General features: G+C 44.2%; 1 protein-coding gene across 6 annotated transcripts in view; it reads left to right on the forward strand.

Moving 5' to 3' along the window:
- STRBP (spermatid perinuclear RNA binding protein) overlaps positions 1 to 24960 on the forward strand; it is a 169248-nt gene that overhangs the window by 71188 nt on the left and 73100 nt on the right. For 5 of the 6 annotated variants that reach the window (XM_083161016.1, XM_083161020.1, XM_083161019.1 and 2 more), the window contains exons 3-4: positions 11760 to 11921; positions 21182 to 21399. In XM_083161016.1, the coding sequence (XP_083017142.1) occupies positions 11919 to 11921; positions 21182 to 21399 (221 nt within the window). In that variant the 5' untranslated portion in view covers positions 11760 to 11918. Of the gene's footprint in view, positions 1 to 8032; positions 8177 to 11759; positions 11922 to 21181; positions 21400 to 24960 lie in introns of those variants that run through there. The other variant, XM_083161018.1, reaches the window with a different exon arrangement.

Consider the following 24960-nt stretch of genomic DNA (forward strand, 5'->3'; position numbering starts at 1 on the left):
CGTAGTGTGAAATATTACCTGCAAAAAAAAAAAAGCTTATGGTGCCAGCGCCAAGAGGTTGTATTCAGACTGCTTCTAATTAGCGTGCCATCCAAATATTTAAATCTAGAATGAATTGCTTTCTAGAGGGTGACGTTTAGAATGAGCAAGTTTTTTGTTTTGAAGCTGTGTGTGTGTGTGTGTTAAGTCTTCGCACAATAGGTGGATTTCCTGACTGCCTGATTGTGACACACTTGCCTCGATGGGCAGCGCATCATAAGAGGCTTATATTTTTTTACTGATTGCTTTAGAGATGCATTTCTGCTTTCCACATATACTGCGATTTTAGAACCGGCTGCCTCTTAATCTAGTCAGCACATCCCAAACGGAATGTTAAGACTATGGGTAAAAGGGAATTATGCGACCGTAAATAGGGCAGTGTGAGGGAATTATGGGACCATAAATAGGGCAGTGTGAATTCTCTATACACAGTAGCGGTATTCATTTTTTATTCAAGTAGGTCTTCTGCTTATTTTTTATAGAATATGATGATGAATGCCTGTAATATTAAACACTCTCTTTCCATACCCACATTCATTATTCCATGTTCATTCTTTGTAATCGGATCTTTATTCATTTTCTTGTGAACATTTGTGCTTGCTGTTCTGGTTTTCTCTGCTTGCGATTGTACATGACCCTTGTGATGTGTGACGCCATCAAGGTGCCCAGGGCCTGACTGAGTGACACACATACTGGCCCTTATTCGGGTTCACTCACAATAGCAAATTCCTTCTCAAATGGACAAAACCATGTGCACTGCAGGTGGGGCAGATGTTACTTGTGCCGAGAGTTAGATTTGGGTAGGATTTTACTTCAAAGTGAGATCTATATTGCAGTGTACAAATAAAGCAGTCAGTATTTACCCTGCACAGAAACAAAATAACCCACCCAAATCTAACTCTCTCTCTGCACATGTTACATCTGCCCATCCTGCCGTGCAGCATGTTTTTTTTTTCCATTTGAGAAGGAATTTGCATTTGCGACTTAACCAGAATGAGGGCCACTCTATTGCCTGCTTAAAATGAGCAAAAGAAAATTGAAGTCAAGATCTGACAGTAATCCAGATTTATTCACTATTTACAAAACTGTCCAAGACGCAAACTGGCTATGTGGAATGCACATGCCTTGTGCGCGATTGGTGCTGGCTATATGGAACGCCTATTAAGGAAGTGTAATCTATTATTTATCTGCACTTTCTTCCTTCGTGTGCCATTTATTTATTAATAATGATATAAAGACATCGGAAGGGAGACAGCAAGTCCCCTGTACTGTTAACAATAAGCTTATATAATAACCTTTGGGACTACTGCAGTATTATTGTGTAGACCAGGCATGTCCAAACTATGGCCCTTATTCAGATCTGATCGCAGTACAGTTTTGTTCTCAAAATGGGAAAAAGCATGTGCACTGCAGGTGGGGCAGATGTAACCTGTTTAGAGAGAGTTAGATCTTTGTGAGTTATTTTGTGCAGGGTAAATACTGGCTGCATTATTTTTACACCTCAATTTACTTTTTCAGTTTCAACACACCCCACCCAAATTTAACTCTCTCTGCACATGTTACATCTGCCCCACCTGCAGTGCACATGGTTTTGGCCATTTTGAGGACAAATTTGTACTGCGATCAGATCTGAATAAGGGCCACTGTTCAGTATGCAGTGCAGCAGATATGGGACGTCTGTTCGGTTATGACATTTGTGGTACTGGCATTTGTGGTATCTGCCTATTTAAGGTATAGTTAGGCCTGCATTTAAGATTATTTTACACACTGGTGACTAGATATCATATCTGCTCTTGTATGGGTACTTTTCTTAGATATGGATATAGGTAGCGCCAACATGACTCAAGTTTTGCACATTATTTTTGTCAATACTGTTGTTATTATTATTAGTATTATAGTTTGTGTTTTGTTTTTATTCTATTTATTTATATTTCAATGTGATACCCCTTTCACATCGCACTTTTAAAACGGTATATTGCCATTTTTTTTCCATTTTAAAACGTTTAAGGCTGCAATGTGAAAGTGCCAGAGTTGATTTACCGGTTAAAGTTAACCGGTATTTCAACACGGTTAAAAAGCAGAGTCCTACACGTTTTAAAGCCGTTTTTTTGGCAGTTTGAACAGCTCTTTTTCAGTGGCTTTAAACGTGTCCCTTGGGGGTTAAACGGGTTGAATGTTTGAATGGTATTAAATGATTTTTAAAACGGTTTTCACCTGCAATGTGAAAGGTCTCAAGGCTCAAACCCGTTTTAAAGTCCCATTTAAGAATACCGTGTCATTACCCATTTCTGCAATGTGAAAGCAGTATAGGTACTTATGTATTATCTGGGCTCCCATGTTAAATGCACCCCATTTTTTCATACCCCTACTATCCAACTACGCATGGAGTTGACTTTATATAGTGTGGCGAGCCACCGTGCCCGAAGCGTGGCGAGCGGACGCGGTCTCATAAGAAAAACAGGAGCCCAGATTTTACATAAGTACCGCAGTATGATACTGGGTGCACACCATACAATATTTTGGGCAATCTTGAGATTTGATATAGAACATGGTTTAGTGTGTACCCCCAATTCAACAATTATTATTTGGTCGCCTCGCCCAATCTAATGATTGGGACAATGCAATGTACAATTACATTACTCATGTTACAATATCTTGTGGCTGACATTTAGCGTGTATGCAGACGATATATTGTTGCATCAGATTGGTCTGTCACAACATTGTCGGGTTGTTTGAGTGTACTCCTCAGTCTCCATTTTGTGGCTGTATGTTACTTTGTGCTCCGGACAGTCAGGATTACAATGTCAGAGAAATGACCGTCGGAATCCCGCCTATTGTTAAGTGATACCATACCCGTTTTTTAAGCACCTCTCACACCGTTGGACACCATAATAATTGTAGATTATAAGTGAATTTGATGGTGCAAGTGATCATGTAATTACTAGCTTGAACTATACTATACATGTATACTGCGCTGTATACTATTCTACAGGTTAAGCATATCTGTTTGATCAAACAACAAAGTTTTATAACCTCAGTCTGTATCCTGAGCAGCCTCCATGCCCTGTGTTTTAAGAGAAATGCATCTGTTTTGAACTTCATCTAATCCCCTCATATATACCTATAATAGCTGCTGTTATATCAGGTCTGTAAGAGCAATTACTGTACTCCTGCTAGCAATACAGTCATGATGGCAATGAGGCACTGTCAAACACTGGCGGTAGAAAACATATTTGCATTCCATTCTCTATCTGCTTACAGGAATAGAATGTATATAGTAACTTATTTATATTGTCATTACATATTATTTAGTGCTTGAAACCTATCTCCCAAATTCTAAAACGGGAAAACAGGGAGTGGTTTTGAAGGAATGACGTGTTTGTGAGCCACGACTCCCAATATCGCCAAATAATACATTTGCCCCAAGATCCTGACTGTCCATGCTTAGTTCCAATGTAACTTGAAAAAAAATGAGGAGTTTATTAAATTAAGTCAGCATGTAGAACTAGGCACCTGTGACGGTGACATTGTTTGACATCTCTTCCTCCTAATCCTTTTCATCTCCTCCCAATTGTCTTGTCTGGTAGTCCTCTAAAAAGTGCAAATAACCTGGAATCAGCGGTCAGTTTGCTTGCGTCAGGCAGACATTTTCAATCCGTTGCTTTGTAGTAACTTTACTGTTTAGTTTTGACTTGGCATCTGCTTCAGAGACATATAGTATGTAGTGCTACTTTTACATAGTTATTTGTGACCGCTCGTGCATCGCAATCACACTGGACACACGCCAAGGTATCGCAACAATGCTGCTTTCAGTGAGAAGCTTTTCACACGGTAGTGGACCGTCAGTGACTGACTGGGAGAGGCCTTTGATCGTAGCACCCAAAATGCAGGCATGTCACAACCGTTTTTGCTACATCTTCAATCCCATACACACAAAACACAGCGCCAGATTTATTATTTTTATAATTTTATTTATAAGGTGCCACAAGTGTTTCGCAGCGCCGTACAAAGGAACAAAACCGTATTACATTGAATAAATAACAAAAATAGAGTACAGGTAAAGAGCGCCACAGTTCAATACACATTACAGCTTAAATATAAGTAGTGAGGACTAGATCAACGTACTACTAGAGGCTAGAGGCCAATGATGGAGATGAGTATGCGGACGAGGAAGGTCACAGAGTGTTTGAGTATAGGAGAGCTGTGAGTGACATGGAAAGAGAAGAGGGCTTTAACAACAGGAGGGAAGAAGGCCCTGCTCGGAGGAGCTTACAATCTAGTAGGAAGGGGAGACAGACAGATTACATGAGGCGCAAGCAAGTGGGCGGTGGCTTGATAGCAGGATGTAAACAGGCAAGGGGTCGGCTGAGAGCAGGTCATTGGTGACTTTCACCAGGGCAGTCTAAGTGGAGTGCAGTGGGCGAAAGCCAGATTGAAGGGGATCAAGGATGGAGTGGTCAGACAGGTAGCTGGTGAGATGCCTGTAAACCAGCCATTCAAGTAGTTTAGAGGCAAATGGGAGAAGAGAAATAGTGCGGTAGCTTGTGGGAGATAAAGGGTCCAGGTTGGGTTTTTTAAGAATTGTTGAGACCAGAGCATGTTTGAAGGGTGAGGGGAAGATACCAGTAGAAAGGGATAGGTTAAAGAGGTGAGCAAGGTGGGAGCAGCCAGTGGGGGAGAGGGAACGGAGGAGACGGGAGGGGAGGGGGTCCAAGGGACAGGTAGAGGGGGGAGAGGATGAGATGAGGGAGTGGACTTCCTCATCTGTAGTGGGGCTGAAGGAAGACAGAGTTGGGAAGTTGGAGGGGGAGGATGATTGGGGTGGGTGGGCAGCTGAGGGGGGATGGGAGGAGATATCATGTTGGATTATCTCTATTTTAGAGCGGAAGAAAGCGGCAAAGTCAGTGGCAGTGAGGGATGATGGGTGGAGGAGGGCGAAGGAAGTTTGGAGGATTGAGAGAGATTCCACTGCTCTGTTACTTAGTTGATTACCAAAGGATCTTTGAACACAACTGCGTATTTGTACGCCATTGCTTGGATCTGCGAAGCTGCCGGTGGGCACCTTAATAGCAATCCAGACATCTGTGGCATTTGCATACAGATGGAGTCGTCTTCAACTAGCCATCTCCAGATAGCCATTGTAAGTCATGGCTCACCCAAGGCCCATTGTTCTCAGCTGCAATACAATCCATAGAACAATACAGTAGGGGATTTGCGTAGGATTAAGTCCAACTGCTCTGCTGTGCACTTGGTCGCAACTGCAAATGCATTATTGCCCATCTCCTGAATTCGGGCCTGTGTACACCTTCTGTTGAAATGTATATAGTTTATTATTTCAGATTGTCCATGGCAAACAGATTGATACCTGTTTTCTGGGAATAGAGTAAGCAGCTCCACATGATATCTTACACACTGTTGATTTATTTACTAAGGATGCAGTAAGTGCAGACCTGCTCAGCAATATCTCCCATAGCAATTAGCACAGCGCAGTCTGTTACTCCATCTACGTGTTAGTAAACCTCTTATTTGACTCTTCACATGCATGCTGTCTGTGTAAATACAACGCCGTTTTATAGTATCACCGGGCAAATTGTACACAGAATCACTGGATAAAGGACCTTATTCAGGTAGGATCAGCTATGCTAAGCTGCATTGCGATGTCCCTTTGCAACTGCAGCCTGACTAAGGTCACTTGGGACGCAGTCCGTGGACCAGCCACTCCCAGACAATGGAGATGAGACTCCGCCGTTTCCAGAAATACATGCCATCCCTGGCCCTCGCCATGAAAGCCTCTGCGCAGAATCCCACCATAAACGCTGCCCAACAGGCAAGTACTGCGTACAACAATAATACAATACAAATCAGGCGCAAAATAATTATTTATATAGCCTCTCTCTATATTAATTGGTATAATACTTACTTTCTAGTTGAATCTGGTATAGATGAAGTACTGCGTACCGAGCTGGACCTGCTTTGAGCGTCGACTGCACTTTGCTAGTAATATGTCCGTTTTCTATGTGATCGGAGGGAAGGCTGACAAATATAATACAGTTACCTCCCAATCCTGACCGTTGAAGGAGCGTTGCAAGCCATTTATCAGCCAGAGCTCTTTCAACAGACCTGCATGCACACCTTTACAGTCATCTTGCCCGTTCATCCAATGTTGGGTGAGCGGACCATGGATTGTTCAGGTGTGTACCCAGCTTAAAATTCCTGTACGTTTTTTGTCTCCTCTTCTTATGATTTATTTCCATACAAATTAGTTAACCCCCCGCATCGGTAGCAATCTATATTATGAAATGTGTCTATACAGGTTATATTGTCTGTAGACAAAGTTTGCCAATTATTGTGTATGTACGCACATGTTAAATTGCCGTTATAATTAAAGCTTACCCTGTGTAATTTGCTGTAATCACGTATTGCTCATTTTCACTACGGCTCTTCTGTTTATCAGAGTTTCTCCGCAGGAAAGTGTTCTGCTGTCATTAGTTGCAGCTTGCCAATGCAGTTTGCTTGGGAGTAGTTACTGATGGAAACAGTCGCTGAGGTGCTATAAGCAAGGCTGTGTGATCGATGTGTGCAATAAAGCTGCAGTCCAGCTTCTTCACACCCAAAAAGTAACTGGGAAGAGGAATTAAAATAAGGATATTATAGTTAAAAAGGCTTTTAGTTACATTTACATTGCTATTCTGTGGTAAGGTAGTTGTGTGTCAATAGGGCAGTATTCAATGCTCTGACGGCGAACAGTGCCGATAACTCGCCGTCAGGGAATTCCATGACACCCCCCCCACACCCGCAGAGAGGTGGAAACGCCATTAAAACTGCGACGCTCACCACAAAGTCCGCATTTGCAGTGAACCTCGCAGTTTAAGGGAATACTTGCCGTCCTCTCACAGTGAGAATTTCCTTAAAACATTGAATACAGCGCCCAATTAGAGTACATAAAGGAACAAGCAAAACTGCATTGACTTGCAGATGAATACAACACAGCAGTGGTTCCCAAACTTTCTTGCATCGCAGTGACCTAGAGAATCAAAAATACAATTTTGAATTTTGGCACCCTTATGCCCTTTTTTTTGGGGGGTGGGGAGGAATTTGAAATAAAATAAATAAAGTAAATTGTGTTTGTAGGTTATCCTTTGCTTATGTGGTAAAGGGTCATGACTGTTTGTCCACACATTCCATGATTGGAAGCCACAAGCACTGGATTTGCCTATTACATTGGACCATAAATAATTTTAAATTGAACCTGGACCAAAAACCAGGGGCACTCCTCCAATTCCCTGAGGTACCCCAACCACTGCTATAGAGGACAAGTACAGTACATAAACATAGCTGCATCAGTATCGGGATGGCAGAAAACCATGGTGGGGATGGCTTTTCCTCACAGAAAATAAGCCATTCTCTCCTTATATATAATTTTTTTTTTAATTCAGTCTAATATGTTTTGCCAAATCATGTGGTGCTGTTTGGGGATAACCAGGAATGTCAGGAAAAATAAACTGTTGTACTGTATATAAACTGTATGCGCTAAAGTGGAGTAAAAGTGTAAAAGGATTGCGGAAACAAAACAAAGGTGTCCTAAAGGAGTGCGTTTGTAGAAGGAGAGGTGTAGCTTCTCATTGGGGGGGGAGGAGAGATTTACTAAATTGGGATGTTGCTGTAGGAGACCTTTCAGAATCTACTACTTCTTTTTTTAACACCTTCTGAATCTAGAAGATAATAGTATCTGATTTGGTTGCCGATAGCAACATCCCATGTGGAATAGACCTCCCATCTTAATACATTCCCACCAAAGTGGTGAGAGACTTCCGATTGTAATGCTTAGAATGAAATTGTCTGATTTGTATTGCAAATAAAATTTGAGGGATCGCAGACTTGAATATCAGAAGATGTTGGAAAGAGCGAGTTCTGTGTAATGTCATTTCAATGACTTATCCCACTATTCTGCCAGCAAATAGAATGCAGCTGAGTGAGGATGATCAAATAACGGCATAAGAGGGCTACGATGTGAGGCAATGTTATAGTGTCCGTTATATCCCAAGTATCCGACGTAAGAGAAATGACAGCGTGATGCAGGACAGCCTTAGGAATGCCCGATCTACGGAGCCAAAGTAAAGAGGATCTGGAATATAACGTAAGCACATTGATTTCTAGTGGGACCCATACTCGTTCAGATGTGGATCCGGACCAAAATACACACTGTACTAGATAGTAACGTTTACAATTTTGGATCCCTATATTTGGTGTGTTCAGGCCTAATAACTGTTCACATATGTCGCTTGTTGAACTGTAGTGTTTTATGGCATGATGTGGTACAGATCTATGGCGTATATCAGTGATTTTCAACCTTTTTACCTTGCGGCACACTAAGTAAGATTTTAAAATTGCCAAGGCACACCATGAGATCCCCACAGGGCAAAACACATAGGCCCCCACAGGAAAAAAACAATCCTATTGGCCCCATATAAAAAACAATCACACTGGTCCCCACAGGTAACAAAAATAAAATATATTGGCCCTTTACATGAAAAGAAAAGACCAGTAAATAACAGTTGAACTGGTGGTGGCTGTAAAGTGGTTTGGGCATCTCTAGATCTGGGGGCACATTTGAGAACAGCTCAAGGCACACTAGTGTGCCACGGCACAGTGGTTGAAAAACACTGGCGTATATCGTAGCTCTCCCATATGGTATTGAGCACTTTGAGCTGTATTGCTGAAGACTGGACATTCAGGCTTTGTCACCTACTCCATTGGATTTCCTTACTTTTCTAAAGGCCCATACACACTGCCCGATTTTGAGCTGAAAGCCGCACAAAACAGCAAGTTTGAGCGGCTTTCAGCTCAGAGACTCCCAGTGCGTATGGCCCGGCGGTGAGCGCAGCTGCGCGCTCCTGCATCATTGCGGGGAAAGATGTTCATTTTCTGGTAATACCAGCAGATGGATGACTTTGCATAGCGCTGCGCTATGCAAAGCCGTCCTCTGTCCGCGCCAGGCAGGGGGGAAGCCGCTCAGTGTGTATGCATTTATACTATATGGAAAGTAGAGGACTTTTAATTTAGTAAGGAATAGTTGATTCTGCATGTATAATTGTTATTGTATATGAGGGATTTGGTTCATTGTGCCGACTTGCAAAATACCACAAAAAGTTCAATGTGGAAAGAACCGACACATAAAAAGGTCAACATGACTCATGACTCAGCATGGACTCACAACTAGTGCACGGAGTTCACTCTCCAGGCTCCGAACAATGTGACTCGCTCCACTACTGCTACACTTGTCACGCTTTATGTGGAAAGTATGGAAAAGTATAAAAAAAAAAATTGAATTTGTTTTTTTTTTACTCTAACAAGTCGCCTATATTCAGGGCAATGCACTTTTTTTCCAACAACATGCATGAGGTTATAGGCTGAAATAATAAAGGTGCAACCTAGTAACATTGGTTTGGTGGCAGAAAGATTTGTCTTTGGGTTTTAAACAGAGGCAAGTTACAGCAGCAGTGAGGGCAATGACGTGAGCGCTCTCTGCGTCCAGTTAGATTTCCTGACAATCCATGTTCAAGATTAACAGATGTCATGATTGCCAGGCTGTCTGGAGGAATCCTGGATGGATGGCAACCCTAAATATATGGCATAAAATACAAAAGTGCAGGTGCATTTCTATTTCGTATGTTTTAAATACATCCGCGTGGTTTGGAAAATAAAGATAGATATAATTGGGTTTAATCAAAGTTGGTAGCAACTCGGACCTAAAGTACATTTATAAAAGAAGCTGCATTTGCAACCAGTCAGCAGAGTAGCAATTACACCAGACATACATGTCACATACCTCACGTGTTACTTGTGTTCTATTTGCACCTTTGTTGTTCATCATTTTATTTTATAGTGAAGAAAACTAATTAATTATTAAGAATTAGTAACTGCAAAAAGATCTCTAGCACAGTAGAAGCAACTTTTCATCTTGTGTATGGAGAAATAAAATAATCGGTATCAGTGGATTTTGTAAACAGGCGATAATCGGCCGTTCCCTAGTGCTGGGGGACCATCATCACTACCTGCTATCTGAACGTACTCCTGACCATCTTTATAGAATATAGCTTTCTCAGACACGAATGTGTCTCTGACCCCACTTACATGTATTTATAAATGCACAATCATGACCTAAAGTTGAATGCTCCTATCCTGGCTGTCCAATTCAGCACCCTAGACTTAGAACCTTAGTGTTCGGGACCCACCAGATTTGGTCACCTGGACGTTGGTTGGTGTGGCCAAAATTGTACCAACCACCTTGATTTTGCTCTGTTATGCTGCTTTCAGACCGCAAAACTGGCTTTGACCAGGTATTTTAAAACATTTCTAAAAACGGGTCTGCCAGCTAAAACCCCTTTCACACTGCATGTCTTTAAACGGTATTTCAATGCAGTTTTTGTCCCTTCACAACACTAACCCATAGAAAACAGTGGATGAAATAAAACGGGTCTGAAACGGGTAGGACCCTGCTTTATTACCGTTTAGAAACACCAGTTCAATAGAACCGGTAAATTCACGGCACCTTTCAGACTGCACAAATTACCGTTTTAAAATGGTAAAAAAATGGCAAAATAACAGGTAAAAAGTGCGGTCTGAAAGGGGCATAAGATTTCAGAGTCCAAATAAAAGCAGGTAGAATTGGTAGAATCGCATAGATCTGTTGCTATCCCATCTCTGTACATGTGCCATGCGCCATCACTCATGTAATGATAACCGACTTGCTGTAGTTCTCATTTTGGGCGGTATTCAATGTGAATACCTGCGAGGTGCAGCGAATCCTTTTTAGGATTCGCTGCACATTCGCCACGTTCTGGAGCCTCGCTGGCTCCGGTATTCAACGAGTCAGGGGCTCGCTGCCCCTGACCGGCGAATATGAGCTCCTGCGGCGAACGCCGCAGGGAGCCTGAGGACGGAGGCAGGCAGAGAGATGGAAGTCTCTCTGCCTGCCCCAGAGCGTATGTGGGGGGGGAGGTGGGCTCCCCGGGTGCCAGGCAGCACAGGCTGCCCCCCGGGGGTTCCAGCAGGGGACCGCGTATATTCACTACACCCGATCGTAACGATTGGGTGCAGTGAATATATGAATATGTAATGCGCAGCTCGGCTCCGGCGCCCCCTGCTGGCTGCTGTGTAAAAAAATAAAAAATATATATATTTTTTTAAATTAAATATATATTCATGTGCTTACAGCACATGAATAAAAATAGCATGCCCCTCCTCAGAATAAAATTCCTGATTTTTTGACACCAAATGTAAAAAACAAAACACTTTATTTTAAAAGTTCACATTCCACTTCACCATAAAAAGATAGCGATTGCTACTCGGTGAATCATGGCGAAAAAAACCTTCAAATGTATTCGCCATGTGGTCATTGAATAGGGTGATCCACCGTTTTAGTCAAAAATTCGCCAAACAGCACAAATTCGCCATAAAAACATGGCGAATCAGGCTCATTGAATACCGCCCTTTGTCTCTGCCCCAATTTTTCCTATGTTTATCACCTTTCAGTCGCCATGCATTTCAAATGTGGCCACTTCTTTGTCGCGTAGCCTCAGTTATTTTTTTCAATCGTTAAATGTATATGTTTCCAAAAATAACTTACAATGTCAATGATTTCAGTATGTACTGACATACAATGTGAAAAGCACGTAGATCACGGGAATAAATGAGCATTTCTTTCTCCCTATATATAGACTCGTATAACATGCTGCAGACACATTGAATCGGCTGCATGAGCATTTGGTGCGTATGAGGACCGGAGACGGATGTGGAGTTTGTGCTACACAGAGGCTTTCCTGTGGATACCTGCAGAGAAAAGTGTATTAGAGAGGCAGCACTGAAGCCCATTCACCATGGTGAGTCATCGTTTTGGTTATTAGTTAATAGACAGTAAGGATTTTATGACTGACACCAGGGTGTTATTTTTAAACAAGGTAGGTCAGTACACTGCACCTTCACAGATTCATTTTGTATGAATCATTACAACTTTTACTGAAAACTAAGGACCACTGATAAAAAAGGGTGGGGCGCTTAATACGGGCTGGTTTGCCAAACCGCAGTTAAAAAAATATGGGTTTTTTAATACATGGACACAAGTAAAACCAGAAAGAGTTGTAACTGCGCTAAAGGATAAGTTGTAAAATATCTTTGACATTTATTATAAAGTAAAATGAATATAAATTAAGGAAAAATTCCAAATAATTAGAAAAAGTGGTACTTGTTTCCTAGCACGGCCACAAATCTTGGCCATCGGGGGTAATTTTAGTGGCCTGCGACGCGATGCCCCCGATTTTTCCATTGAAATGCATTGAAAACAGTGAAAAATCGGGTCGGTCGCGTCGTGTGCGGCTAAAAATGCTTAAATGGTCCACCCGCGATGGCCGCAATTTCCCCATAGGGAACAATGTTAAATGCCTCAATTTACCCGCGATGACCCCGATTTCCCATAGGAAACAATGTTAAATGGGTCAATTTACCCAAATCATCATAGGGAAGAATGGTAAATGGGCCAGAAAGCCCAAAAAAAAACCCTGACCAGTGAAATGTCCCCTCAAAAGTAGTTCACGCCACCCCGCGATAAACGTGAACCCGAAGCGTGGCGAGCGCAGCGAGTCCGCGAGGGGCGGCGGTACGCGTCCTCCGACCTTTTCATACCCCCACTATCCACTAGGGCGTGGAGTGAGAATAGAATAGTGTGGCGAGCGCAGCGGATACCTTCACAGGTAAACGCGTCCCTTCGCGGGCTTCACAGGTATCCGCGGGGCTCGCTGCGCTCGCCACGCTTCGGGCTCGCTGCGCTCGCCACACTATTCTATTCTCACTCCACGCCCTAGTGGATAGTAGGGGTATGAAAAGGTCGGAGGACGCGTACCGCCGCCCCTCGCGGGCTCGCTGCGCTCGCCACGCTTCGGGTTCACGTTGATCACGTGGTGGCGTAAACTACTTTTGGGGGGATATTTCAATGTTCAGGGGTGTTTTTGGCCCATTTACCATTGTTCCTATGATTATTTGGGTAAATTGAGCCATTTCCCATTGTTTCCTATGGGAAATCGTGGTCATCGCGGGTAAATTGAGGCATTTAACATTGTTCTCTATGGGGAAATCGCGATGGCCCCGATTTTACCCCCGATGACCGCGATTATGATCGTTGTGGCCGTGCTAGGAAACAAGTACCGAAAAAGTAAAAAAACAAACAAACAAAAAAAAAAACCTATGGTTGGCACAGTGGTATTGTAAATAGATGTGATAGTCACCCATTACTGGGGATGTCCGTGTTACTCCCTCATAGTGGAGTATTTGTATGTATGATGGAATAGTGGTAGATACAACAGTTTGTTGTATCGGTGTCTCCAATAGTAAAGCGCAATGAAAACACAAACACACACACAGAGCAATGGAGGAAATGGCGGCACTCACAGTGAAAGTTGTTGTCCCGGAGGCTCAAATGTAGCTCAACGCTTCCATTCTATTGTAAGAATTTGCTGTCATTGCTGTGTATTGTGGACGGCACCCAGGCAATTTAACTATGTGAGAGGCGAGTGCCGAGTCATTGCTGACTATATGGATAAGCTGGATGGCACTTGTGAGTCAATTTCAATAAACGAAAATCACAACGTTGATTGTGATCATCATTGTGATCGTCGATTATTGAAATTGAGTCACGAGTGCAAACCAGCTTATCCTACACACACACAGACACACACAGACACACACACACACACATTTTTGTGTGTGTGTGTGTCTTTGTGTGTTGTATGGGTTTGCAAAATAAAATAATGTATTTATAGGGCGGTTTGTGCGGCGAGGATGGGTTGTTTTCGACGAAGATACCAAAAATAAGCCATCCTCACTGTTTAACCCCCTCACAGGCTACTCGCTGAATTTAATGTTCCATGCGAGGATTCCCCGGAATGGCGAGGTTCGACACAAATGCATCTAGTCCGCTGCATATCGGTGAGCCCTGCCGTTTTCTTGGCCACACTCGCTATTTCCACCTCGTTGAAAAGAACCAGCGAGGTGGAAACGGCGAGTGAAGGACGAATACTGTAACGGCGAGCTATCAGCACTGCTCGCCGTATATTTTTCGCCGTCAGAGGCTCGCCGGCGGCATTGAATATACCCCATAATGTCTACGCAATAGAATAAATCTGTTCTTTCTTTTGATCTAATTATTCCAAGGTTCTGTGATCTTTCATGTGTTGCATTCATGCTTTTTCGTTCCAATGTGAGATTTGAAGAAAGCTGTAATATGATCCAGGATTTGGGTGTTTTTATTTTTGCAGATGTTATTAGGAAGAATTTCCACATAGTTAGGTATAATTAATATGATTTTAGCACCAGCGCTCCCTGACACTAGAGATTTATCCAGTCTTGTCGTAAGCCAAATAAAATTGAAAAGGATTTATTTATTTTTCGCATGGCACTGAGAAGTGCAAGAACGAGCTTTCACTGTCTGGGGAGCATGAATTATTAAACAGAGCTAAAGGAGATTTTAAGATGAATATTTTCTGATCACAACATCACTAGCACGCAGTTTCAAAATTCAAGGTGACTTTGAAACATTAATGCTGCAGTCTGCTGGTGCAGTGGTGAGTTTGGGTATTCTCATTGTCCTTTCCTGTGTTGTCGAGGTGGCTCAGCAGTTCCGTGTAGCATACATTAGGAAAATGTGCAGGTCCTGCTGTTACACAGATATTGTTATGGACACTGTGACTGATTTAAGACCTTGGTAGGGAAAGAAAACACCAAGGCATTCGGTATATAACTAATTTCATGGCTTTAGTATAATTTATAATAAAGGATTTACGCGAATATGTAAGTAACCAGCAAGAATAGACGTTTAATCCAATTTCAATATATTGCCTAATAAAAAGGAAAGAAGAAAAGGAAAGAATATTATGGTTTCTAAACAAGCGCTTGTCAGCATTTTAGTGGTCTGGGAGAATATGCGCATTGATTGTGTACATATACAGTATACACACATTTGTAGTCGGTGTATTTAGGTTTATGGATATTTTTCTTCTTGCTGCAGTTCTGTTATTGGATATTTTCTTATTGCTTTATGACTAGAAAACAGCTTTACTCCTCTCTGTTCTACATGTCCTTATGGTATATGGTATTCGGGTAAATCATTTGCTAACCCGCTAAGACTGCTAGAAGGCTGTTCAGTATGGGAACATGTTTTGTACGTGCATGTACCACACAGGGATATGGTCATTTGGTGTACAGCATGATGGTCGACATGGGAAAAGGTCCACATGGTTCTAGGTCGACAGGTCATTAGGTCGACAGTCAAAAGAAGGTCGACATGGGGTTTTTCGAGCAGTATTTCATGCCCTACCATCCACTAGGGCATGGTGGGAGAATAAAATAGTGTGCCGAGCGTAGCGAAGCACCGTGCCCGACGTGCAGTGAGCCATGAGAGGGGATGCGGTGTGCTTGAAACTGTGTCCCATGTCAACTGTTCTGTCATTCAGGTAAAAAAACAGTGAAAAACCCCATGTCGACCTTTTGATTGTCGACATAGACATTGTCGAACTAATGACCTTTCGACCTAGACCCATGTCGACCTAATGGTCTCGACCTAATGACTGTTGACCATTATGCTGTAGACCAAATGATCCCAACCCACCACACAGTACTGGGGATAATAATCGCACAGGATGAAATTCACCATCAGTAGTATCTATCTAAGAGGCTTTGCACTAGATTGTCTTAAGGGCCCCATACATCGATTTGGACGCAATCGGACCAAATCGTCCCTCCCTGACATGCCTTCGGGTCCGATGCGCGTTCCCGTGCGCATCGGACCCGACCAGGTGGTCAGACCGGCAGGCCGTCCGACAACCCGTTCCTCCAGGCGGTGAGGCGGGTGGGAAGCAGGGATGCATGCGATCTATCACAACGGATCGCATGCGTTCCTGCCGCTGGGAAGGTCCCGGCGGCTCGCAGGGTATCGGGTGTCCGTACGCTGCTGCAAGACGTCACAGGCAGTGTATGGGTACCTTTAACCTGCATTATTGCAGACCTCTCAATCATATAAGTATCAATAAGTACCAGCGAAGATGTTTATTACATTGGATAGTCTTAGAATTAAACTATATGCTCCCTGTAATTCCTATTGTGGTATGTAGTCATTATGAATGTCGACAGTCTAAAAGATGACATTCAGCCTTTATTATATCCTATATTTATATGGTGCCACAAGGGATCCACAGCGCCCAATTACAGAGTACATGAATGAATAAGCAAAACAGTGACTTACAGCTGAATACAACAGGGTACAAGTACTGGGTACATAACTAGTGTTCCCTCTAGGCTTCTTTCACAGGGCGCTGCACCCTGCCCGTTTACAAGCCGGCGAATTCCGCCCTGCCCGTTTTCGGCCACCCTGCAAAGTTAATAGCCACAATAAGAATTAACTTTTCCTACACGCCCACTGACATTGTGTGTGCGGCGGTGGCAGCGTGTGGACACTCCCCCCTGCAATCTGTATAGCCAGCACTGAGTGGCGGCAGCATGTGGACACCCCCCCTGCTTGCTGTATAGCCAGCGCTGAGTGGCGGCAGCATGTGGACACTCCCCCCTGCAATCTGTATAGCCAGCACTGAGTGGCAGCAGCATGTGGACACTCCCCCCTGCAATCTGTATAGCCATCGCTGAGTGGCAGCAGCATGTGGACACTCCCCCCTGCAATCTGTATAGCCAGCGCTGAGTGGCGGAAGCATGTGGACACTCCCCCCTGCAATCTGTATAGCCAGCGCTGAGTGGCGGCAGCATGTGGACACTCCCCCCTGCAATCTGTATAGCCAGTGTGTGAACACTCCCCCCTGTAGTCTCCATAGCCAGCGTGTGAACACTCCCCCCTGCAGTTTCCATAGCCAGCGTGTGAACACTCCCCCCTGCAGTCTCCATAGCCAGCGCTGTATAGCCAGCGCTGAACGGCGGCAGCGTGTGAACACTCCCCCCTGCAGTCTCCATAGCCAGCGCTGTAAAGCCAGCGCTGAACGGCGGCAGCGTGTGAACACTCCCCCCTGTAGTCTCCATAGCCAGTGTGTGGACACTCCCCCCTGCAGTCTCCATAGCCAGCGTGTGAACACTCCCCCCTGTAGTCTACATAGCCAGCGTGTGAACACTCCCCCCTGCAGTTTCCATAGCCAGCGCTGAACGGCCGCAGCGTGTGAACACTCCCCCCTGTAGTCTCCATAGCCAGCGTGTGAACAATCCCCCCTGTAGTCTCCATAGCCAGCGTGTGGACACTCCCCCCTGCAGTTTCCATAGCCAGCGCTGAACGGCCGCAGCGTGTGAACACTCCCCCCTGTAGTCTCCATAGCCAGCGTGTGAACAATCCCCCCTGTAGTCTCCATAGCCAGCGTGTGGACACTCCCCCCTGCAGTTTCCATAGCCAGCGTGTGAACACTCCCCCCTGCAGTTTCCATAGCCAGCGCTGAACGGCCGCAGCGTGTGAACACTCCCCCCTGCAGTTTCCATAGCCAGCGTGTGGACACTCCCCCCTGCAGGCTCCATAGCCAGCGTGTGGACACTCCCCCCTGCAGTTTCCATAGCCAGCGTGTGAACACTCCCCCCTGTAGTCTCCATAGCCAGCGTGTGAACACTCCCCCCTGCAGTTTCCATAGCCAGCGTGTGAACACTCCCCCCTGCAGTCTCCATAGCCAGCGTGTGGACACTCCCCCCTGCAGTTTCCATAGCCAGCTCTCCATAGCTCTTCCAGAAAGCATCCCTCCTCTCCCCTGCTGCGCTGACACGCCGGTCACCAGGCTCTCTCAGGTGCCTTCCCACCGCGCCTCCTCTCCCAGCCCAGACACACGAGACACACGCTGTCAGTCTGCCTAAATGCAGTTGGGGGGGAAATAATCTAGTGAGGTAGGAGGGCTGGGTTTGCCTTTTGCGCCTTGGTAAAACCAGCCCTCCTGCTAAGTGTAAAATTATATAAGGGGGCTTTAAAGTAGGGATTGCCATCGTTGCCTTTGCCATCGATGCCAAAAGTGCAACTGGACATTGATAGTGTATAACAATTCAGTGGATGACCATCAATGTTTTTGCATATCGATGGTCATCCATTAAGCCAATCGAAATGTGAGGGCGGGTCTCCGCACCATAGTGCCCCTGTATGCACACTGCACCACCGTACCCCTCCATAAAGTTCCCCCATATAACGCCCCTGCCATATACTGCATACTCTGCACCCCCTCTTCCATATACAATGCTGCTACACCAGGTTACTTGCCACCCCAAGACTGCTACAAGTAGCAGCAGTAACTAGGACAAGATACATGAACCACCGGACTGTCCTGCAGCGCTCAAAGCAAAGGCACCTGGGACACATGTGGCAACCGGTCAGTGGGAGGGATACTGGGCGAGATGTACTAAGCCTTGAAAAGTTATAAAATGGACAGTGAAAAACCACCAACCAATCAGCTCCTACCTATCATTTTTCAAACACAGCCTGGAGTATGGCAGTTAAGAGATGATTGGCTGGTGGTTTATCACTTTTGATTTTGTCACTTTTGAAGCTTAGTACATCTGGCCCAATGTGACCAGCAGGAGGAGGAAATGTTGCTGGGCAGCAGAGGAGGAGGCAGATTAGTCTCTGCTAGTGTGTGCGTGTGTGTGTGTGTAAATACTGTGCGATTGTGGAGGGGCGGAGTCCTCTACTTACCCCTCCCACACCATGCCCAGATCCCTCCGGACAGCTTTTGTTGGCTACTGGTGTCCTCTACACCCCCCCGGCTAACCCATAGCTGTGTAGGGACCAGTTTAGCTAAGAGCCCTGGCTACCAGCAGGCAGGAGTAGCGAACCCCCCTTATAATCCAACCCTGGCGCCTGCCATATACTTTGAACTAGTAAAAGAATAAAAGTATATGCACAAAGAACACATTAACTTGGGATATCTGAATGTAATTCACACCCGCACAAAAAAACCTGAAAAAAAGAGAATCTAAATCCTGAATCAATCCTGATCACATCTCAGAACATCAGATAACTGCAGCCTTTCCTATGTGAATAGCATTAAACCTTGATGAAATCCACCTGCAGTTGCATCTGCTGAGTCTTTCTGTTACAATATTCAGCTTTTCAAAAAAATAATACATAAAGACTTCCACTGGGATGCCCTAGATTAAACCTCGGATTCTAAAGAACTTTTATTGTCATTGTCTTGACCTTTAGGTGAGATTTTTCTTTTCCGCGGTTAGCAGTCCATGATGTGCTGGAGAGAGGAGAAAATAGCTGACCTGCTTTTAACGTTATGGTAGTTTCAAGTAAAAAAACATACTGACGATAGCCAAACTGCGTACAGTGACAGCGCCGGAACACGGCACCCTCCTTTTGTAAAAGAAATGTAATAACAGCTGAAACAATACTTTAATATATTGTGGATTAATTGATAGACAGAGTTCTATTCCCATACAGGCTGCGGTGGCCATGCCAACAGAAATGGAATCTAGGCGTTCAGTGTTAATCTAAAACGATCTGTGCCCTCTCATTCTTCTTCCTTTTGTTCTGCTGTTTTGCACAAAGCATGTGCACTGACATACCGAGAGCCGAAAACAATTTATAGCCCGTGCCCTATTCTAAAAGTGCATTCCGAGCAAGGGTATAAGGACATCTGTCTCCAATACCGAGCAATCGGAAATGCGGTGCATCCACTACAGTACCAGCAAAATGATGCACACAGCACATTTTCTAACCAGCTCAATGTCAGCGCGCAGAAATGCACTGTGCTGGAATATTTAACCGTTTCTGTTCTGTTCGTGTTTTCTTGGAAAATTATACACATATTTGTAATCAATTGAAAGGGAAAATATAGCGAAGGAAGAAATTAGAGGACGTATTCCCACATTGGTTAAGTAAAACTTTTTAAAGAAATATACGCTCATTGCGATAGAGGGCATTCTCGATCTGCTTCATGGTAATGGTTCAAATTGGCCTAGAAGATGAAGGAAACCATAGAGGAAGCGGTAGAGTTGTCATCTACAGTCATGTCCTCATAAACTTTGCGCTAGGTCCCCTGTGACACAGCTTGTGGCAAGTGTGTTTTTTTTCTTCTGGATTTGCATCTTTATTAACATTGTCATATGACAAAACCATGTCACGAGACTGCACTGATTTATTTGATATGTGAATCTTGTACATATGTGTGCGACTGAGTCCCGATACAGCAGGCACAACTTTTTTTCTTTTTTTACCGCAGATTCAGACTCACGGATAGATAAGTTATATATCTAATAAATCTCAGTCTTGAGAAGCGTTTCTATAGCATTGCGACTAAGATGGAAATTCGGGCAAAAAGATACCATAAAGACTATTGAGGCGTATTGAGGCTAACTTTAGGTACTTATGTAGTATCTGGGCTGCCGATTTTTTGATTGTATGCCTTAAGTTAAGGCATACAATCAGATGCGATGCGATGCGATATCGCATCGCATCGCATCGCATCCGATATCGGATGCGATGACCCGATTTTTCCATAGGAATCAATGTTAAAATGATTCCTATGGAAAAATGGGTCCTTTTCATACCCCTACTATCCAAGTGGGCATGGAGTTGGATATAAACCTGTGGCGAGCGTAGCGAGCCACCGAGCCCGAAGCGTGGCGAGCGAAGCGAGCCCCGCGAGGGGACGGTATTCGTCCCCTCGCGGGGCTCGCTTCGCTCGCCACGCTTCGGGCTCGGTGGCTCGCTACGCTCGCCACAGGTTTATATCCAACTCCATGCCCACTTGGATAGTAGGGGTATGAAAAGGACCCATTTTTCCCATTGAATTCCATGTTAAAATGGACTCAGTCCATTTTAACATTGATTCCTATGGAAAAATCGGGTCATCGCATCGCATCGCATCGAATCGCATGGTCGCATGCGATGCGATGCGATCTCCCGATCCGACCCGATTTTGAAATCGGCAGCCCAGATACTACATAAGTACCTAACTTTATTACAAAGTATTTTAGTAAAATGATCAAAAAAAAAGTATTTCTTTCTCTGTAATGTAAAATCTTCAGGGTGCACCTTAAATATCAAAGCTTTACGTTGTTTGTTTGGCCGCAATAAGGTTACATTATTGATGTTCTGTTTTTATTCTCTCCATTATTAAAGCGATCCATCCGGTCATTTGCTAATGACGATCGCCATGTTATGGCAAAGCACTCTACAATATACCCATCTCCAGAGGAACTGGAAGCTGTCCAGACCATGGTGTCTACAGTGGAAGGTGCCCTAAAGCAGGTCTCCGATTGGATGGATGAGCACCATCAATGTGACACAGTGGAGAATGACCTTCAACCTAAACAAGAGGACCAGGACGAAAGCTCCAAGTAAGACATGATTAGAGGCGGTTGGGTTTTATAGGCCACACATGCGGCTGCAGTTACAAGCTCGCTGGACGCACAACCGCTACGTTTATGACCATAAATCAAGTCACTATTAAATCCTGTTACCGGGGAGATCCCTTTATACAGGTTTGCAATCAAATGTTTCAAGCTGTTTTTATTGCATTTGTAAGTCTGTGATGCTTGTTTGTTTTGTGAGCTGCTATGCTGCAGTTTATTTCAGTTTGGCAGTGCTTATCCTCTGATGGCAATAAACCCAAACTTAAAAGAACATTTCCAACTTTACTAATCTCTGAGCACATGAACTAGAAATAACCTTGGGCAGAGTTTCCCAACTCCAGTCCTCAAGGAATCCTCACACATTCTCAAGGCACAGGTGTATTAATTACTTACGGACACATTTTAAAAAGTTCCACAGGTCAAGCTCATTATTTCACTTGTGCGTTTGGGAGAAAACCTGGAACATATGCTCAGTTAGGGAAGTCCCTGAGGACTGGATCTGGGAAACACCCTTAGAAAGTGAATTCAGTGTAGAGGGATGCAAACCCGCACACTTGACTGTGTTACAGTTGGTAATCTTCGTTAATTTTCCTAAACACTTCGTAAGGGCTGGGAAGAACATATAATGAAGATACATATCCTGTAGCTGACCTACTGTACATGGGGAATCAACTGCTTTATAAATAAGAGGCTCTGTAATGGACAAAAAGTTGCACGCAAAGACACTTGGCGCTACCCTGTCATGCTATAGAATGGTGCAGCTAGAATGGCTTTTTGACGCACAAGGTATGTAGACACATCTGTACAGTATTACATTTTATGTACAAGGCGCCACAAGTGGTTCGCAGCTTCATACATATGGTGCAGTTAGTAGTAGTAGTAGTGGTAGTAGTAGTAGTTTGTTTATAAGGCGCCACAAAGTGTCCGCAGCGCCGTACATAGCAAACAAATTACAAGATAACGTACAGGGTGTGAAGATAAAATACAGCATAAATAGGGGTATAAGAAGAGGTGAGGGGAGATTGCGCAATTGAAGACAGAACAAGGAATTATAAAAAAATGTAACAATAACAATTTATTTAAACATTTGATATGCTAAAAAATGGTGCAATGCATCAAAGTTAAAATCTGAATAATTGAAAAAGGGGGGGCTGTATCCAGTGGTAAAAGGTGTCACCTTATTATCTGGCAGAAGGAATAAGGGAGAAGGGGACGGTGGACCTTTATTCATCAAACCACTGTTCCAGGTACCACAATCTGAGGGAACGCCACCCATCTAAGGTACCCATACACGGTCCTAAGTGGAAAATTCAATTATACAGAGAATCCATATCTGGGACACTACCACCACAGTCCGATTTGGAGGACACTCTGTAAAGGAATCCCTGCCCAAAGGTCTGGAGGACAATTCCACCGTCCCCTTCTCCCTTATTCCTTCTGCCAGATAATAAGGTGACACCTTTTACCACTGGATACAGCCCCCCCTTTTTCAATTATTCAGATTTTAACTTTGATGCATTGCACCATTTTTTAGCATATCAAATGTTTAAATAAATTGTTATTGGTACATTTTTTTATAATTCCTTGTTCTGTCTTCAATTGCGCAATCTCCCCTCACCTCTTCTTTTGCCATTTAGGGACTGACAATCCCTGTTATTGATTGCTGCAGGCCTTACAACCCATACGGGCGCCCCACACAGACACCTAGGTGTCTGTATTTTTTCTATAAATAGGGGTATAGCTGGTAGAACTAAAATCAGCATCAGTTCTGAAGTAGGTGTCGAAATTGTCGAGGAGACTGAAGATGAAGTAGAGGAAGGGAAGAACAGGACAGGAGCACAGGTGAGGTAAAGAGGTAGGGTGAGGAAGGAGGGCCCTACTTATAAGAGTTACCAGACTAAAAGGAGGTGGGTGGACAAACGAAATAATAGGATAATAGGACAATAGGATAAGTAGGAACGGATAAGAACAGATGGAGGGATAGGGGAGGCAGGATTAGAGGAGCGAAAGCGGATAGGAGGAGGAGGGATAGGCTAGTCGGAAGAAGTGGGTTATGAGGGAGCGCTTGAAGGAGGGTAAGGGTGGGTGGCGGGAGGTTGTTCCAGTGCAGGGGGGCACCACAATTTTCAGTACACAATACTGCTGAGAAGTAGGGAAGCAAATGAGTTGTCCTCATGCTACTCGGGGCATATTGCCTTGTGAAGAGATGAACGATTATGAGTCAGAAGAAACACGGGTATAGACTGTCACTGAGTCGAGTAGGATGGAGCTCTAATTGAAGTGAGAGAGAAGAGGGCTGTGAGAACAGGAGGAAATAGGGCCCTGCTCCAAGTAGCGGACAATCTAGATCTGGGGTAGCCAACTCCAGTCCTCGAGAGCTACCAACAGTGCATGTTTTGCAGGTCTCCTCACAGAATCACAAGTGCGCTAATAAGCTCCATCTGTGGATCTTTTAAAATGTGTCAGTGATTAATGAGTGCAGCTGTGCAGCAGCTAGGTTGTCTGGAAAATGTGAACTGTTGGTAGCTCTCAAGGGCTAGGGTTGGCTACCACTGATCTAGATCTTACACCTTCCACGTCATTGGTTTCAACCTTGTGGTTGACTTTTTTTGAGGATGTTGGTGTCCACATTCAAAGAGAGAGAGACAGTTGGCCATTGACAGACAGGTGGCCTGAGGTGCCGGCAAGGAGGCCTAAAGGCAGGAATTGAGCATAGCAGGGATGGTCTAGACAGGAGTTGGCAGTTAGGGAGGCACTAGGTTATGTAGAAGGGTACACTTTGATGAGCAGGTGGTTTTTCAGTTCCTGTTTGAAGCTTTGCAATGTGTGGTAGAGTCTAATAAAATGAGGGAGTGTGTTCTAGTGAAGAGAGCAGCACGGGCACAATTTTGGATACGCACATGGGATGCAGTGATCAGAGTAGAGGGGAGGCGGTGGTCATTGAGTGACCATAGAGGTTGAAGATGCAGGCAGTGTAGTTAGAGAAGGCCTTGTATGCGAGAATAATGGCTAACCTTGACACTCCAACTATTGTTGAACTACACATCCCAGCATGCCCTGCATCAGTTTTAGCATGGCCAAATAGCAAAACTGTAGCAGGGGATGCTGGGATGTGTAGTTCAACAACAGCCATCATTTGTGCTATTGTTGCTCACCACTGCTTGATGTAAATTATAAAGGTAGTCTGCTAAACCTGTGATGAGACACTTTAAAGCAGGGAACTGTATATTAGTAAAAAATAAAAAGATTGCTTGGTACCGCCTGCTGCCATTATTGCCAGATTGGCTAAATTAAAAGTTTTGTTTGACGCATTTTAAAAACCAGAATTGGCGTAACTTTCTATACTAAAAACGGTACCCCTTCCATAGCACGGCGCCCACGATTTTGATCGTGGTCATCGCAGGTAAAAAAATCGCGGGCATTGAATGCACTAACAAATCGGGTGCGATGCGACCGACGCGATGCCCGCGATTTCCCATAGGGAACAATGTTAAATGTCTCAATTGACCCGATTTTCCTGTTCAATGCCTCAATTGACCCGATTTT

Source organism: Crinia signifera, chromosome 9, assembly GCF_055691185.1.
Source record: "Crinia signifera chromosome 9, ASM5569118v1, whole genome shotgun sequence".
NCBI classification, from domain to species: Eukaryota; Metazoa; Chordata; class Amphibia; order Anura; family Myobatrachidae; genus Crinia; species Crinia signifera.